The 19,795-nt window shown below is 34.7% G+C and overlaps 1 protein-coding gene across 1 annotated transcript in view; it reads right to left on the bottom strand.

Moving 5' to 3' along the window:
• Positions 1-3,378: 3,378 nt before the first annotated feature.
• The window catches only part of LOC123566665 (uncharacterized), a 28,454-nt gene continuing 12,037 nt past the window's right edge, over positions 3,379-19,795 (bottom strand). Inside the window, exons 8-18 of the mRNA XM_053549632.1 lie at positions 19,282-19,498; positions 18,021-18,166; positions 17,125-17,340; positions 15,942-16,165; positions 15,079-15,310; positions 12,491-12,764; positions 9,161-9,420; positions 8,589-8,713; positions 8,113-8,222; positions 7,151-7,251; positions 3,379-6,637 (exon numbers count right to left, since the gene is read on the bottom strand). Of these exons, the coding sequence (XP_053405607.1) occupies positions 5,765-6,637; positions 7,151-7,251; positions 8,113-8,222; positions 8,589-8,713; positions 9,161-9,420; positions 12,491-12,764; positions 15,079-15,310; positions 15,942-16,165; positions 17,125-17,340; positions 18,021-18,166; positions 19,282-19,498 (2,778 nt within the window). The 3' untranslated portion in view covers positions 3,379-5,764. The remainder of the gene's footprint in view (positions 6,638-7,150; positions 7,252-8,112; positions 8,223-8,588; positions 8,714-9,160; positions 9,421-12,490; positions 12,765-15,078; positions 15,311-15,941; positions 16,166-17,124; positions 17,341-18,020; positions 18,167-19,281; positions 19,499-19,795) is intronic.

Raw genomic sequence — 19,795 nt, 5'->3', positions numbered from 1 at the left:
GTTTTAACTACGCTTTTGTAATACAAAACACTGACACTGAGAAGACATGCTCCACACCAAGTCACTCACTTAGACATGGCGTAAACATAAGCCCCACGTTGGGTTACAATGTTTATAGGAAGGGCCGTAAATTGGACGCACATGGTGGTGTACTAGTAGCGGTGAAGAACAATTTTGAATTCTCTAATGTTACCTCAAGCAGTAATTTTGAATTTATCTCCGGAACCCTCAAGCTTCTTAGAAAAGCAGATGGTCATTGGTGCAAATTACAGCCACCTGGTCATGTGGATGATGAATACTTGTCCAGCACCTATGAAGAGATTTCAACACTCAGATCTGCACACAAGAAAGTTGTTATGATGATTACTTGTGAGTTCAAAATCCCGGACATTAATCAAAAAATATTCTACCTACCCATTTACAGTGGAGTTCTTTTTCCAGCGGTGTTATTTTTCCACCATGCGTCAGGATACCCGGTTAACCAGTGTGCAACTGTAGGAATCTTTGAACATATAACGATCGTTTTCAGACCAGAAGTTGTTGTGTAAGCCTTAACAAAATGTCCAGTTGAATTGCAGGGATAGGCTTCATAACAATAGAAATAAATGAAAAATACTACCTACCCATTTACAGCGGGGTTATTTGTCTTTCGGGCGTTAGGATAGCCGATTATCCGGTGTAAGCTGTTAAGGGAAAATATAAATACTCGGAATAATGTTTTTTTTTAAAGAAATGCGAAAACAAGTTATTTGGTATGTAGTCACTAAAATGTGGATATTTGTTTAACATACTCTCTTGTTCTTAGTAGCCCTTTTCCTTGGGATTTAGTATAGTTGTTTGAAATATAAATGTTTCAAAAACAATTCCTTCCAAATAAAATAAAGGAACTTCTCCATTACGTGTTATATGTTTTAAATGCTTTTGCATCAAATATTTTAAGAGCTATTATTGGGAGACGTGACCGTGTAGAAAAGTGTCTGATAAAATTGTCCGAAACGTTTATCAAACTGTTTGTTACACTGGAATATTCGCGTGTTGAATTTCAGATTTAGGATCTTCAATGACATTTTTCAACGACTAGATTTTGTGTTTCGCTCGAGGTCCTTCTTGATGTAAAGAATGAAATTCAACATGTAAATATACCAGTTTATGTATGAAATGAAAATATCTCCAATAAAATACAATGTCTTAAGAAAACGTTTCGGTTTTAAAACCTTAAATTTCAGTACAGATTATGTATTTATGATATAGGGAGTTTATTGTATCGTCTATTAATAGTATAAATTACTCGTATTAAATGTTAAATCTTCAAATACTTCCAGATACTTATAATAAAAGAAGTTTATAACCTCAACCTCCGAAACAAAACAGTGTAAGTTGCTACTTAGATAACAGCATGATCTTAATTGTTGTTCTTTTCCAGATGAAGCAACAGAGTAGTTGTTTTGAAAAGGTAGAGAGAACATTGAACAACTGTATGCTACTTCCAAAGAGAAATCAGAAACGGTTCCAAAACGTTTACGTCATAAAGACACCCGTTGAGTTATACACATTTCTAATAATTTCAGTTTCTACTGATTATCAGAATTACTACGCAAAACCAGGCAAAGCTTTTCAAATGCAGCTGTAATAAAAAAAAACCCAGGAGACGGTAAAAATGTAGATATTGATACATTGAACAATAGACTCATAGATCTATTAATTTGCTAAAATACAAATACAAAAATTTACAGTCCTTAATTTGTTTTAATTGAAACTAACGGTTACATCATGACAAAAAAACACTCGTGTCAAACTGCCTTAATTCACCTTGTAAATAAATGGTTGAAAGAAATAGATTCGGGTAATGTAGTCGGCAGTCTTTTTCTCGACTTCCGTAAAGCATTTGATTTGGTTGATCACGAAATTTTGCTTCAAAAATTGAAATTGTTCCATTTTTCTCCCTCCTCTGTTGGCTGGTTTCGATCTTATCTTTCAAATTGAACGCAGTCTGTTAAATTAAATACTAGTGTTTCTAATGAATCATTCATAAAAACAGGAGTGCCTCAAGGTTCAATTTTAGGCCCTTTATTGTTTCTCTTATACGTTAACGATTTGCCTTTACATTTGAAAAATTCTAACCTTGACATGTATGCTGATGATTCCACTTTATATGTGGCTGATCGGTCAGTTTCTCTTATTGAGACAAATTTACAGTCTGACTTACATATTATAGATAAATGGTGCGCTGCAAACAATATGGTACTTAATCCTGTAAAAACTACTTCGATGCTGATAGGTTCCCAGTATAAAATAAGACATTCTGCCTCTCTGAATCTAACAGTGAATAACTGTCGTATAAATTTTGTCACAAATCAAAAAGTTTTAGGTATACATATCGATCAGCATTTAAAGTGGGATGTTCACATAGAAAATGTCTGCAAAAAATTATCTAACAAATTTACACTTCTACGGAAGATCTCAAAATTTCTTACACTAGAAATGAAACAAATGTTTTATAATGCCTACATCATTCCGATTATTGACTACGATGCGATAATTTGGTGTAATGCTCCCAAAACATACTTTTCAAGAGTATCGGTGTTTCAGAAAAGTATTGCTAGATGGATATTAGCAAAACCTTTATTATCTTCTTCTGTTGCTATGTTTAAAGAACTGAAATGGCTTTCTGTTGAAAACAGACATAAATTACATATAGCTGTAATGACGTTTAAAGTTCTTCATGGTTCAACCCCGGAATATATTACTCAGTTGATTACTGTTTCCGACAACAAATCATACAACCTAAGATCTAATTCCCAAGGTTTAATACTCATTTCAGACTCAGTTTAGATTAAAGTGTGGAATTCTATACCAGTTATTATCCGAAATGCAGCGAATGTGAACTCTTTCAAATACAATTACAAAAAACTTTTATTTGATGAAGTCTGCACTGCATAATAATAATGCTACAGGTGCTCAGATCAAATGTGTTTTTACCTTCTTTTTTTTATATTGTATTGTTTTAATATGCTTTTTCTTTAATACTTTGTACTTTGTTGAAGGCCTCATTGTAAATATGTGATTTCATTTGTATCTGCTTATGTGATTGCATAATGAGTTTACCTTCGTAAAATAAAGATATTATTATTATTATTATTATTATAATGCATAAATACATTTGACACTAAGATAGTTAAAAAAAACGATTTTCGTTTGGTTTCTTCCTTTATTTTCGATACCTTTGTACGGGTCGAGGATTTGATAGCAATGGCAAAAAAGACGGAGGTCTTAGCCAAAAAATCAATTAGCTTTAATCAATATGTGCGTGTCACTATCATCATAATAATAATGAACAAATGAAATAGATTCATACAAACAAGTAACACTAAATTCCACTTTGATAAGATTTATTGTTTCGCTGAGCTATGTTAATAATTTTCAACTGAACAAAAAAGTATATCACATAAAAACAGCTATAAATACAGGAAATGTATTTGGCACAGTACAGTATTAAATGACACATCGTGATCTAAATCGATCGCTACAAGTGTATCCACCGGGATAAAACCGGGATGGTCAAATTTGTAAAATGTTTCTTAATCATCAAAATACAACAAATCATATAATATTACCTGTCGCACAAATTAGAAATAAAATAGTATATGGATCTAGTTTCGGAAAACCGACCAACATTTTATCCGCATGACACTCTTTTGGAGTGTTTCTTTCCATTTGACCAAGACCGTTTTCGTTTTCAATCTCATTTTTGTATGCCCCCACACATTTATGTGAGGGGCATGTAGCGTTGCTGCTGTCCGTACGTACGAACGTCCGTCCGAAATCTTGTGTCCAACTCCTCCCACACTATTTAGCCTGATTTGCTTCAGAATTTCACAAATCAACAAGCTTGATGTGTAGTTGACCGTAAAGGAAGGATTTTTTCTGTGATTATTTTTACCTTGATAGATTTTGCTATATAGAATCTAGAGAAAAAAATGTGTGCCCAACTCCTCCTAGACTATTAGCCTGATTTGCTTCAAATTTTTACAGATGAACAAGCTTGATGTGAGGATTACCTTAAAGGAAGGAATGTTTTTCTGTAAATATTTTAATGCAGTTATGACCCTTTGACAGTTTTTGCCGTATAGAGGATTGCACAGTATGTTAAGAATTCTTTCAATAGCTAGCCTATTTAGCACTATCCAAAAGCAATGCAAGACGTTAGGCTGATAATCTAATATTTATGATAAGACAAACACTAGCGCAAAATCAACAAATGATTAAATCATATACTAGGAATATCACCAAAAGCTACGAAGCACACTCTTTAACTATATATTCTATTAAGTACATGCATAAGATCTCAGCGAAATTGTAAAGAAAACATGTTAAGATTTATGGAAAAAAAAGATTATAAGTATTTCTACTTAGATAGATTTATTTCAACATAAAATGTACAATTTACATGGCGACTTATAATTAAAACATATAATCAAACAATAAACAAACATGTATGAATTAATGTAGCCATGTCAATCAACATTATATGTTAAGGATAACACAAAAAAGAGTTAAAATAAACTCTTATTTCCGTTGTGGTCCTTAAGATATAGTATTGTATGACATAGGAAGAATAATTTATCACAGTAAAAATATATATACTTAGAACCACTAACCACAGGAACTAGTAGTTACAATCAAAAAATTGTTTCAACAATAAGCTATAATCCTTTTTTGGAATGTTATCAATAAAAATTAGAATATAAATTAAAAAAAGGTAAGTAAAACATGTCAACTTATTAGTGCTAACATTATTTAATGTTTTATATAATTTCAAAAATATTCCTTTTTAACTGATTTTCTCTCCATTTATAAGTCATTTATGCCAAAGAAGTATAAAATACACAGAATGGCAACTGGCTGTAATCTCGCGTGAGCTCGTGTCAGAGCGTGATTCGGCGTTATCTTACTAAAAACAAACATCGGCGAGCATGGAGTTACAATTTGTACCTTTAAAACTACATTTAAAATACATGTTAGCTTCTAAAACAAAATTAGTTTAATTTGAAATGGTCTTAAGACACGAAGTACACATTTTTTTGCCATCGAAAGAAGCCTGGTCATACGGTGATAATTATTTTACCGATGAATAATTGCTTTCGCATACAAAATGGCGCGTGGAGAAAGCGCCACTTCCGGTAAACGAGATCTCGTTTTTTTGTCACGGGAGGTTGGCGAGATTTGCTCTATATGCCTTTCAAGTTGCCAATCTATTTATTTTTATAGCTCTTTGTTTATGCAAAATTGTGCATGTTAAATATCCTAATTCGTAAAATGAAAGATTGCTGCGGATTAAATTTTTATTATTCTATTGTTACTGTCGCTTACGCTAGCCTGCCCATTTAAAGCCAATCTCTAACAACAGCGTCAGAAAGTCCACTCTTTGGCTCAGAGGTTAGAGCATTGGACTATCCCTGGAGCGACCCCAGTTCGAATCTCACCGCAGGCAGATGGTTTTATCGTCATAAAATGCTATGCTCTTTGATTTGTTACGGCTAAAAGTCGTAAGACTATATATACAAAGTCCACGTGTTGTACATGAACGCACTGAATTAATATACAATTGAAGTCTATTTCAGTTAGAAATCACATAACAGTATATATTCCTACCTTGTAGCCTTTTTCTATTACAAACAAACGGGAAAACTTTATTATTTCTGATAAATCAATGGTTTGACTTAAGCTTTAAATCATGGGTAAAGCAGGTTTTGCCATAGTTATCCTACAGTAAAACACATGATTTTGACGTTTTCTTGGTTTCCGTTTCCTTAGGTTCCTCCTTTTGTTTATTGTCAGTTTTAGTACTTTCGACATTTTCAGACTGAGTGGCAGATTTTTCAGCTTTCGGTTTAGCTGTCTCCTGTTCTTTTGCTTTTTCAGTGCCGGTTAATGCATCTGGTTTACCTGATCCTGATTTTTCTGATTGCTTACTTTCTTCTTTCTCTTTGCTCTGATGACCTTTAACGTCTTCTGCTATTTTGTTGCTCTGATTGCTAGTTGAATTCGCTTCAGATTTTGGTTTACTTGTTTCATTTTCTTTTGCTTTCGCAGTCGCGGATAATGCTTTAGGTCTGTCAGATCCTGGTTTTCCAGATTCATTACTTTTACCTGTACCGTTCTCTTTTGGCTGTTTAGGCCCTTCGTCCATTTTATCTGGTATATATATCTTCAATTTTCCGATCAATTCTTCGACTTTTGGTCCATTCCATTTTGTCTGAATGTCTGCGTCGCGGTAGACATTGATGTAAAGCAGTTCAGTGAAAATCATGCTCATTGGACCGTCTGGGGGCCACGTCATTTGTTCTAGTAACAGAGGTATAATCGGTCTCTTCAACGCATCAGCCAGGCTCACTTCTCGTCTACAATTTGCTGACAGTGCGTACTTCGGTGTAACACACGACACGACAACTTTACATCCTCTCATTCCACGATCTATTTTATCGTACAGAGAATCTCCCCCACCCATCTGAAAGATGTCCATCCAAACGGTGTAACCAAGGGAAACCAATCGTTCATACAATGCTTTAACCTGTGGTTGTCTCCCCCACTGGTAGGACAGGAAGATCAGTGGCGAAACATCAGTGTTTGGCTCATTCTGATGAAAATAAAGAAACTATTATATCAATGAATCTATCGTCATTATCATTTTCTTTGTCTATAGTGTAAATTCTCCAAATGTTAAGTTTCCTAATTTATGTAAAGTAGTTTGAATATTTTGATGGCTGTGCTTTAACATTAGCGAATGAGCGATCTCAAAGTTGGGGTGGGGGGCGGGTCGGTTACGGCGTAGCGGCCAGCTAAACCTACCTAGAACATTTCTGAACAAAAAAGACGTTCTTCAGAAATCCTATCAAATCCCTATCAGTTCTTCTACATGCTCTCTAAAACTGGCTTGTTTTTCTTTATCTACTGCTGTTTCTAAGAAAAATAAGAAGCATATGGTTGCACCCCACCCGCAAACACTAACCCTAACCCCAACTTTGGCCCTCCATTCTCTACGCTTATGTTTGAATTTCCTCTTGTTTATTCATTAATTATACTTATAAGTAAACTTGACTGCAAAAGGACTTCCGTTAAAACAACAATTTACATCGATAACGTTTATTACCGTGTCTGCTTTGTTGCTCGTTGTGTTCTTAGTACCGCTGGCATTTTGGTTTTTGTCAATTTTGATATCTTCTACAATTGGATTCCACCAATTCGAATATACTGAAATGAATAAAAACCTATCACGATAGAGATTTAAAAGAAATGATAATAAAAGTAATAATAATAAACACTATTTAACGAGGGAACACATTTGAAGAAACCAGTCTTCCGTGAGGTGCTAAACAATTGCATACATTCACACAAAATATATTACGAAAATAAACAATTTATCACTAAGAAAAGAATTTATATCAAGAGTTGCTAGCTACCAGAAAATGTGCGCCATTGTAGGCGTAAGGTAGGGTTTTTACGGACACAGCATTTTGTATGTACTTTTGAAGGGCGTTCCAAATAGTCAAACCTGAGTAATTTAACTAAATGTTTTTAACCAAATCTTAGGAAGTAATATCACAGGTTTCGTGTTTATTATTTATTATTTAAACCATGGAAAAAGCTGTTTAAATTGACCTATTACTTGAATTACTTATGAATATGATTAAAGTAATTTAATTCAGTTGATATAATAGTGTTGAAAGAAAGCTGCATTCCTCAATTTGATAAATAATAATAATAATAATAAAGTTATATTTTATTAAGATATTCATATTTCAATTTGAAATCAACAACAAATAGTTCAATTTAAAATGAACAAAACATCCTATGACAGATTAAGTACACAAAATTGTTTAACATTTAGTGATTAAAGACTGTTTGTAAGTATGAAATATAATTTTTAAAGTGCTTGCAACCTCAAAAACACACATTTCTCTTGTAAAGACAGAGTTTAATTTGTAATACTTTTTTTTAGTTGCATTAACTAAATACATCAACAACACCATCATTTATTCAATGAATCGTATTTTAACGTTGTTAATATATCATATTTAATGTTAATACAATGAGCTTTCAACAAATTCAGACCTGGTTTGATCAGTTTCGGATCAGGAACTGCATAAAAGTTCATTTGCATCAACAGTTCCTGGAATTTAGCAATCGGCCAGTACCTCTGGTCATCTGTTTCCTCACCATTCCTGTAAGAGAAGCAACCGTATGCCACAAATGTCGTATGTTTGGGAAAAGATTAAACTATGTATTAACAGCAAATATACTAGTATCATGTTCGACCGACATGTTTTTATATATATTTGAACAAGAACCACCTAAAATTTAGACTTAAAAAGAAACTCAACACTGCTGTTTTACAAACCCAGTGAAAATGACTATCTAACCTAAACTGTTCCCACGTTTAGATTTAAAGTAACATCTATACAGCAATGTTGCCTGTTGATAAAGTTACCTATGTTTGATGTGTTTATTTCATCAAAAACCTCTATTGTAATAACAAAAATAGCAATTAGACATGTCTAACATTCTAATGAAATGTGACGCTTGTTTACCTCTGATGGAACCGGATAAATAAATATTCGCTGAAGATCGGTCCCATAGATCCTTTTGGTGGCCAAGCCATCTTTTCCATCAGTAATGGTATAATTGGCTTTCCTAGGTTTACTGACAGGTTTACCTGTATATACATTAAACACTGTACTACTATGACACTACTTACTGCGTTTTTTTTTTTAAAATTAAGCAATAAATACCCTCAATAGTTGAAAAATTTCTCTTTTGTAGTTAAGTTTGTATATACGGATTTATCAAGTCTGTTGGTATTTGGATAATTGTCATTTTGTAACAGTATTGAACTTTTCTAATGATAGATACTAACTTGTTTCTTCTTTATAGTTAATGTAGAGGACCCGTAATAACATGATAATGTTTTCATTTCAGTCAATGGGACATTATTTGGACGTACATATTGTTTTCGGTAAAAACCGGAGAATGCCGAAATCACAAACGGAAAATACATAATTTGCTGATTGCGGGCCTACTAGGTTAACAAACAATGTTTGAAAATGGAGGCAAAGGCCAAATGTCAAAAGTATTCTCGAATGGTATCAAGTGAAAGTTCTACCTCCCTGTTGCAGTTTGGTGACTGTGCATATTTCTCCGTCGTGCAACAAATGATAACTTTAGCAGCTCTGATACCACTGTCAATTTTGTTGAATAGTTTGTCACCGCCTCCCATCTGACCAATATCCATCCAACATTCATACCCCGCCATGTTTAGGTGTTGCTTCAAGAGTTTCACCTCATTTTGAACTCCCCACTGATAGCTGAGAAATATCGGGGGAGGTGAAGGGTATTCAAATTCTTCATCTTCCACAACATCTTCTGCAATATAAATTCAAGATTTAAAATTAAGATCAGAAGCTGTTGAAATAAGCATCTACTGATACCTTATAAGCGCAGCTTAGCAACTGTTGCAGTACAAAATAAACTGGTACCAAATACTCACATCTAAGTAGCTGTTGAAGTACAACATTTACTGATACCACATACACATATCTAAGCAGCTGTTGAAGTACAACATTAACTGATACCACATACACACATCTAAGCAGCTGTTGCAGTACAACATTTACTGATACTATATATACACATCCAAGCAGCTGTTGCAGTAAAACATTTACTGATACCACATACACACATCTAAGCAGCTGTTGAAATACAACATTTACTGATACCATATATACACATCCAAGCAGCTGTTGCAGTACAACATTTACTGATACCATATATACACATCCAAGCAGCTGTTGCAGTACAACATTTACTGATACCATATATACACATCTAAGCAGCTGTTGCAGTACAACATTTACTGATACCACATACACTTCTCAATGCAACTGTTAAAGTACAACATTTACTGATACCATATACATATATCTAAACAGCTGTTGCCGTACAACATTTATTGATACCACATATACACATACTAGCAGCTGTTGCAGTACAGCATTCACTGAACCATACATACACTCACCTAAGCAGCTGTTGCAGTACAGCATTTACTGGTACCACATACACATCTAAGCAGCTGTTGCAGTACAACATTCACTGGTACCGCATACACACATCTAAGCAGCCGTTGCAGTACAACATTAACTGATACCGCATACACACATCTAAACAGCCGTTGAAGTACAACATTTACTGGTACCGCATACACACATCTAAGTAGCGGTTGCAGTACAACATTTACTGATACCGCATACACACATCTAAGCAGCTGTTGCAGTACAACATTTACTGATACCGCACACACACATCTAAGCAGCTGTTGCAGTACAACATTTACTGATACCGCGCACACACACATCTAAGCAGCTGTTGAAATACAACATTTACTTGTACCGCATACACACATCTAAGCAACTGTTGCAGTACAACATTTACTGATACCGCATACACACAGCTAAGCAGCTGTTGCAGTACAACATTTACTGATACCGCATACACAGATCTAAGCAGCTGTTGTAGTACAACATTTACTTGTACCGCATACACACATCTAAGCAGCTGTTGCAGTACAACATTTACTGATACCGCATACACACATCTAAGCAGCTGTTGAAGTACAACATTTACTGGTACCGCATACACACAGCTAAGCAGCAGTACAACATTTACTGATACCGCATACACACATCTAAGCAGATGTTGAAGTACAACATTTACTGGTACCGCATACACACATCTAAGCAGCTGTTGCAGTACAACATTTACTGATACCGCATACACACATCTAAGCAGCTGTTGAAGTACAACATTTACTGGTACCGCATACACACAGCTAAGCAGCTGTTGCAGTACAACATTTACTGATACCGCATACACACATCTAAACAGCTGTTGCAGTACTACATTTACTGGTACCACATACACATCTAAGCAGCTGTTGAAGTATAACATTTACTGGTACCGCATACACACAGCTAAGCAGCTGTTGCAGTACAACATTTACTGATACCGCATACACACATCTAAGCAGCTGTTGCAGTACAACATTTTACTGATACCATAAACGCGCAGCTCAGCAGCTCTTGCACTACAACCGTTTTACTTGTACCGTATAAGCGCAGCTAAACAACTATTACTGATACCGTATACGCATCATAAGCATTTTAGATATGATTTAAAGAGAAATTGTGTGCTATTTTTAAAATAATATTTGCATTTACTGTTTATTGATCAATTTCGTACGTATCAAAGTACCATGTCATTTTATCCGATAACATTATCTGTGATGTCAAATGATATAAACAAGAAGTACAAAATACATAGATGCATATGATAGTCAGTCATTTCAGGACCGGATAGGTATCCTTTCTTGGTTTTGACTCAGTCGTGGACCTATTATTTCAAAGAAAATCTCAAATGTATACCCGCGTCAGATTTTATAGGATTAGAGTGAGGCTAAAATTGCGGTACGTGTATATTCAAGAAATGATATTTATGTTCTCCCTAAACGACGGAATTTCTTCTTACAAAACTAAAGATGGTTTGTTGAATTAGTACATTAAATTGAAATATATCTCCCTAAAATCTTTGTTTGTTTGCTTGTTTTGGGTTTAACGCCGTTTTTCAACAGTATTTCAGTTATGTAACGGCGGGCAGTTAACTTAACCAGCGTTCCTGGATTCTGTACCAGTACAGACCTGGCCTACGCATGTAACTGCCAACTTCCCCATATGCTTAGCTCAAGACAATAGGGAGAGCGCAGATCTACGGATCGCGGGGTCGTGAGTTCGATCCCTGGGCAGGGCGTAAAATTTGATAAAAGCCATTGTGTCTGAAATCATTCGTCCTCTACCTCTGATTCATGTGGGGAAGTTTGCAGTTACTTGTGGAGAACAGGTTTGTACTGGCACAGAATCAAGGAACACTGGTTGAGACTGACCGCCGTTACATATAATAACTGAAATACTGTTGGAAAAAGGTGTTTAACCCAAAACAACAACAACAAGCAACAGCATCCCCACATGAATCAGAGGCGGAGGCCCTAAAATCTTGGGAATAATCTCCAAATTATAGTGATATATCTACGGAACAAATATACAGACAATATTTGTTTGTTTCAGTGTGATATTGAAATATCTTTCATGAACGAACACCATATGCACAGCCACGAGTGAAAATGTAAGATTTAGTGTTCATGAGTGAAAGATGTTATTATTTTACATGTAAAATTGGCAAATTTTCTATTATTTCATGTTTTGACTAAATTTACCAATTTTATAGTTTCTTACCAGTGAAATATATACATTTGTATATTCACTGTGAAAATACCATAGTTCACTCTAATATTTCAATAATTCATTTAAAAACGTGTAATAAACAGCTTATACATGTATATCATAATGGCAAGCATTTTATAGTAACGACAGCAAATTCTCACCAGTCGCTTTCATTGCATTTTCAACAATTACAGCACCATCCAGTCTGTTCATTTCCTGTAGATGAGTCAATATCCCAAAATTTGCTTCGCTTGTTTTGTGTGTAGCGTACCATTCGCTCAGTAAAGCCATGCAGGGATCATTCTGCTGTGCCCATGCGCGAATGTCATCATTGCTGTACCCCAGTCGTTTAGCCAAAAGACGCCAGTCATTTTCCGTCTTCGGATTAAGCAGCTTGGTAAGGTCACGTGACCATCTGGGGGCATTTGTCATTGTCTGCAAATTATCAAAATATCAGGGTTGTTTTGTTGCCTAACTTAAGTAAAGGAATCAAAAATGTCGCTCAATTACACATTCTCCGTATGCGAATACGGCATTGTCAGGTTGTTCCGAAAAAGTGACATTCTGTTATGACCGAAAGATGCCGAAGGATGCCGAAATAACTTATGGAAGATACGTAATAGCACAGAAATTGCCGGGTGCTATTACGAGTCTATTACCTTAAATTGTTATAGAAATATTCTTACCACTACTAAACTGTTTTACAAAATCAGCATTAAAAACAGATGCAAAAACATCAGTTATATACATGTAGCCATCCTACTTTTCCACTTCAGCTTTATTTAATCTGCGTGTGTGACAGAACATTTTGTAAAAAATAGAAGAAAAAATGTATTTATTTTTTCTCGTTTTTCAAGTATTTGAATAAACCTAACATTGTAAAAAAAAACTAACTTAAATGATTTTTATAAGGTACACAAAATTGTATTTACTATCCAACATTATATAACAAGAGGACCATGATGGTCCTGAATCGCTCACCTGTTCCTACATGACCCAGTTTCGAGTATGACGTCGTTTTTTCTATTATTTGACATAGTGACCTAGTTTTTGAGCTCATGTGACCCAGTTTTGAACTTGATCTAGATATCATCAAGAAAAAAATTCTGACCAATTTTCATGAAGATCCATTGAAAAATATGGCCTCTAGAGAGGTCACAAGGTTTTTCTATTATTTGACCTATTGACCTAGTTTTCAAAGGTACATGACCCTGTTTTGAACTTGACCTAGATATCATCACAGTAAAAATTCTCACTAATTTTCATGAAGATCTATTGAAAAATATGACCTCCAGAGATGTCACAAGGTTTTTCTATTTTTATACCTACTGGCCTAGTTCTTGACCGCATGTGACCCAGTTTAGAAACTGACCTAGATATCATCTAGGTGAACATTCAGACGAATTTTCATGAAGATCCATTGAAAAATATGGCCTCTAGAGAGGTCAAAAGATTTTTCTAATTTTAGACCTACTGACCTAGTTTTTGACCGCAGTTGACCCAATTTCAAACTTGACCTAGATATCATCAAGATGAACATTCAAAACAACTTTCATACATATCCCATGAAAAGTATGGCCTCTATAGAGGTCAAAATATTTTTTTATTATTTGATCTACTGACCTAGTTTTTGATGGCACGTGGCCCAGTTTTAAACTTTACCTAGATATCATCAAGGTAAACATTCTGACCAATTTTCATGAAGATCCATTCAAGGGTATGGCCTCTAAAGAGGTCACAATGTTTTTCTATTTTAAGACCTACTGACCTAGTTTTTGATTGCAGTTGACCCAGTTTCAAACTTGACCTATATATCATCAAGATAAACATTCAGACCAACTTTCATACAGATCCCATGCAAAATATGGCCTCTAGAGAGGTCAAAACGTTTTTTCATTATTTGACCTACTGACCTACTTTTTGAAGCACGTAACCCACTTTCTAATTTGACCTAGAAATCATCAAGATAAACATTTTGACAAATTTTTATGAAGATCCATTCACAAGTATGGCCTCTAGAGAGGTCACAAGGTTTTTCTATTTTTAGACCTACTGACCTAGTTTTTGACCGCACGTGTCCCAGTTTCGAACTTGACCTAGATATCATCAAGATGAACATTCAGACCAACCTTCATACAGATCCCATGAAAAATATGGCCTTTAGAGATGTCACAAGGTTTTTCTATTATTTGACCTACTGACTTAGTTTTTGAAAGCACGTGACCCAGTTTCAAACTTGACCTAGATATCATCAAGGTAAACATTCTAACCAATTTTCATGAAGATTTTTTGAAATATATGGCCTCTAGAGAGGTCACAAGGTTTTTCTATTTTAAGACCTACTGACCTAGTTTTTGACGGCACGTGACCCAGTTTCAAACTTGACCTAGGTATCATCAAGTTGAACATTCTAACCAATTTTCATGAAGATCTTTTGAAAAATATGGCCTCTAGAGAGGTCACAAGATTTTTCTATTTTTAGACCTACTGACCTAGTTTTTGACCGCACGTGACCCAGTTTCAAAACTGACCTAGATATCACCAAGATGAATATTCTGACCAACTTTCATAAAGATCCCATGAAAATTGTGACCTCTAGAGTGGTCACAAGCAAAAGTTTACGCACGCACGGACGCACGGACGACGGACGCTGCGCGATCACAAAAGCTCACCTTGTCACTTTGTGACAGGTGAGCTAAAAACATATGTTTTAGTATGGTTGTTTTGCTAACATTAAAGATGCTCTTACCTTATTGTCAATTTCTTCGACTTTTACTTTCGTTTCTCCAAGATCTTCTTCGACAACGTCTACTCGCTCTTCCAAATTATCAGCATCTGACCTTACTTTATCAATATCTTTACCCTGCTCAATCACATGTTCTCCAAGAGAAACAACGGTGTTCATGGTAGCGCCAACCTTCTTGTCAAGGTCAAATATGTCATCTTGAATCTGTTGCATTTCTTCAAATACTCCCTCTACACTGTTTTGTAATACTTGGTATTAGTTCAAATGTTATATCAGTGAGTTACAGGTTATCAGCAAGATTAACACAAGCTGCACTAATGTTTTTTATGATAAAGACGATAAGATTAAAAGTGTAAAAGATAGCTAATTTTTTAAGTTTAACATAGAAGAAGAAAAGCAAATCAAGAGTCACTACAAACTGTTTCAGACTTTCTAAGGCCTCAACAAAACGTGGCCAAGTTCAAATGAATTAATGTATATCAATCAAAAGTGGCCTATTCTTGTAGTAGGTCTTACTGGGTTAAACAGAGTATATGTATATTAAATAAACGTGGCAATTTATGCAGATCTTACTGAATCAAAGACAGTCATTACAAATAAACATGTCATATTCTTACTAGTTAAAATGAGTTCAAAAGAGCAAGCTTATTCTTATATATGTTTAAACAAGTTTCAGAGGTTTTATTGATTGAATGTGTCATATACCTATAGATCTAAAGACGTAACATCAATATAAAAAATGATCTTAATTCTGAGAATATATTTGTAATTTCTCTTTAATCTTTAAAGAAATTAAACCAAGGTAAGACAGGTTGATTAAAGATTTTATCTTTTATTTTGTTTTTTTTTTTTTGTTACAAGCCCACCTTTTGCCATCTATTGCGTTAACAATATTTTTGAAATAGTCCTTCAATTCAGGTTTATCCGAGGCCCTCTCCTCCAAACTCTCGAAACGGTCTCTATAATTTAGCATACCCTCACGATCATTGCGAGCCAAAAGAAACACTTGGCTTAAAATTTGTTGTGTTGTAGTCACGTCAGTAAGTTTTATGTGTTTCAATGCAAATTCTGCAGCTTCACTAGTAAGTGTCTGTAATTTAAAAACCATGTGGTACCAAGTTAAAAGCTTTATGCTAAGCTCAAAAAACAAAACCACGTCAAAAGGTATGCTAACAAGATTTATGCGCAATTGCTAAATGCTTTCTTTCTAAGGCAAAGCGAAATTGTTAAATAGAGAAATTTTAAGGTAGTTCTGCACTTTTAATAAACCGGAAGTGATGGTGTAACATCATTTATCCGGATAACGTAGAATATAGCCGGCATACGGTAATGAAATTCATTTTTTTTAATTATAGGCAATATATTAATCAACGACTGTGAGAAGATTCATTAAAATGTACAGTGCAGAAAAAAAATCTATTCGCAAAAATGATACGACACATGCGATTTCCCCCGCAGAGTCCCATTATGAAACTTGCATAATGTCCTAATTTTTCAAATCAATCTGGCAAAAAAATCAAGCACATGACCCTATCTTTTTTATTTGCTGAATTTTCTAAGTATATTCTGAAGGTTTGAAAAATCAGGGTCTAATCAAATTCTACATTGTAGATTTTTTCTCCGAACATGCAGAACTACTTTAGTTTTTCTCCGAACATGCAGAACTACTTTAGTTTTGTATACGTTCTAACCTCTATGACAAATTTGTCGTGAAAAAAGCAAAGTTGTACGCAACTATTAATCTGTTTTTCTGAATGACGATGTTAGAAGCGTTGATCGGACACCATCTGCGCAGGAATATTTCAAACAATCAAACTACATATCTACTGTACATATAAGGGGAAGTAACACTGTGTTGGTGTTTGCTGATCGGATCATACGATGCCTTTAGTTGTCTGGGCCCAGTCGTCCGATACATGAATTACCATGCCTCAAGTTATGTAATTAGATTCATTTTGATCACGTGAGCTTATCAAAACGGAAATACTACGATTGTCTTTTTCTTAAAAGAAAAACATTCACTGAAATTTCCAAAATAAGACAGATTACCTTATCATAACATGCAATACGGGCGATAATCATCATCCTGAAAACAAAAATCGAGCTGTTGTATGCAGCGTCGTCCTGAAGCTTGCTAAACTGTTTGTGCATCGTCTTTGGGCATGGTGTAGCAATTTGATTGAATATATGGAAGTACATCGGTTGCGATTGAGAATCCTCAATTGCAAATACTATCAGTTTGCCAACTTGGTCTTCTGTAAAGACCTACAATAAACAGAAACATACAGAAGTGAAGAATTGTGGTTTCGCATGAAGTTCATTCATCTTATCTTTGTAACAGAGTTCTATTGAACCCGTAACCTGGGGACGTGATGGCAGATGCACATTTCACTACCTCTTATAGAAAAGACTAAGCTATTAACTTGGAAATTTCTTGCAGATTCTGCTTGCAATTTTCAACAAATATTTCATTCACTCTGGATGTTCTGATATGCAAACTCATGAACGTTTAGAATCTAGATTCCGACCTCCATACATGATTTAATCCATTTCAGCACAACTATGTTTATATAACTTTTATACTTCTGAAATTTTGCTAGGTATGATGATGTGGTAGAATGTACATACTACAAAGTTCAATGCAAGCCTAGCTGTTTAGTTATGAAAGAATAAATGGAAAATTGAACGTTCTAAAAAATATAATAAAATTTATCGAGTAGTCATTATGAAGCAAAACGCGCAGCCAAGAAAAGTAAAAACCGGCTCGGTTTAACTGCATGAGTCTGCTCATGAGAGGTAAAGAAATGTGAAAGACATCATGCTTCCACTAGCACTGAGTTTTAACATATATAATCATGAACTCAGAATTGTATTAGCGAAAGTGTGCACCACTTTCGGCAAGTTAGTTATTGGAATGAATCAATAATGACAACGAATATTATTACCTGCGGTCTTTTACCTGCAACCTCTCCAAGCAAAACACACAGAGAGACACGTTCACTGTGACTCATATCGTCCATATTGTCAATAATTAACTGCAATTTATTATGAACTGGTTCTTGATTGAATACATAAAGACCGTGCATTAAATCTGCAAAAGAAATAGTCAAAAACAGATTGTTGTATATTTTGAAGTTATCTCGAAGAAAAATATTTTTAACAAGTTAATTTACTCAATCTAACTTTCATAACGTCGATCATAGAGAGCGCTGATAGTTGGTGTAGATAAATTTTCTAGTGCATTTCTATTTCTGGAGAACGTGGTGAACAGTGGCAATACCTCGAAAACTGACTTTAATAAAAGTAATTCAAACAGGCATTTGAATGGTACCCTTCTCAAGCACTGAGGTCATCTCAGCTCATTGCTAATATAGTAAAAAAAAAAACAAATGGGCCACACCGTCAGAAAACCAACATAGTGCATTTGCGAAGAACATATTATAAAAACAATACTACTCAGCCAACAAAACTGCAATCACAAAAAATAATCAAGAAATACCAATTTTCTAAGTTAAAAGGAGTATAACTCTTATAAAATGCAAGAGCGATTTACATGTGTTAAACCACTAACTAATCTGATAATAATAAATAAGTGTAAAAAATGTCAAAGCCAACTCTCAAATAGTGATAAATTAAAGTGGACATACACACACATTTTAGCTAGGAATCCGTATTTTCTAAATACATTCAGGGCCATGATTATAACAAAATGCATCCCATATTTATAGTCCTTAGTCACAGACACTTGGGGGTCAGCAGCCCTTCCCCTGTCAAAATATTTTCGTTTTTTAAAACAAACAGCAAATGTCATCAAACGACTTCTGTTACCATTTCAACATTTTTGAAAAATTCCCATACTCTATTAATGCTCAACAGTTTTTCTGAGCGTTGATAGTATATGGGAGATTTTTTAAACATATTGAAATGGTAACAGAAATTATTGTATGAGACATGTGCTCAGTTTGATTTAAAAGGCGAAAATATATTGGCTGAAGGTTGGCAGGGGCGGATTGGGAGGGGTTACAGGTTCTGACCCCAAGTGTCTGTGTCCTTAGTCTGTCTACATCCTCTTCTAATAGCAGTAATAAAAAGTTGATAAAGTTGCATAGCTGAACATTGCTTTTATAATATTTTAGTAAAATGGACTTAAACTGAAAAAAAAAATTAACAAAGAAATTCCAATTTTGCAAGAAAAGAAATACTTACTTATCAACTCGGACGGTTTATCAATTGACAAGAACAAATCAACAACTTCCGGAGTAATAACGGCTATTTCCGGTGACAAAGAAACGCCTACAATATGTAGGCAACCAAAACTCGCTGACTTTATGCCATCATGCTCTTCCTCCATTGCAATCCTTGCCCATTTCAAAATGTGCTTGATAAATGGTAGGCAACGTACCAATGTTTTAGACTGACTGTGCTGTAAATATACAATAAGAGATACATTTCAACAGTGTTTTCGCCTTCAGTTACAAAATTTCTTAATGTTTAAACACTCCCAGTTTAAGAAATCGCTATACAGGTAATATTATATTAAGAACATATTTGGGAGAAACAGATATGCTGATTACCAGCAGGTAGTCGTTCTTACAAGTTGAAGGCGCTGACCTCAAAATCTTGCGAAAACAAGAAGAGAAATTTTTTGGATGTATACCAAATATTGCTATATTTCTTAAGAAGGCTTTGAACCTTGGCAAATGAGAGATTTTATTTTATA

The sequence above is a fragment of the Mercenaria mercenaria genome, chromosome 8, assembly GCF_021730395.1.
Source record: "Mercenaria mercenaria strain notata chromosome 8, MADL_Memer_1, whole genome shotgun sequence".
Classification (NCBI taxonomy): Eukaryota; Metazoa; Mollusca; class Bivalvia; order Venerida; family Veneridae; genus Mercenaria; species Mercenaria mercenaria.
This window is presented reverse-complemented; position numbering and strand designations above follow the sequence as displayed.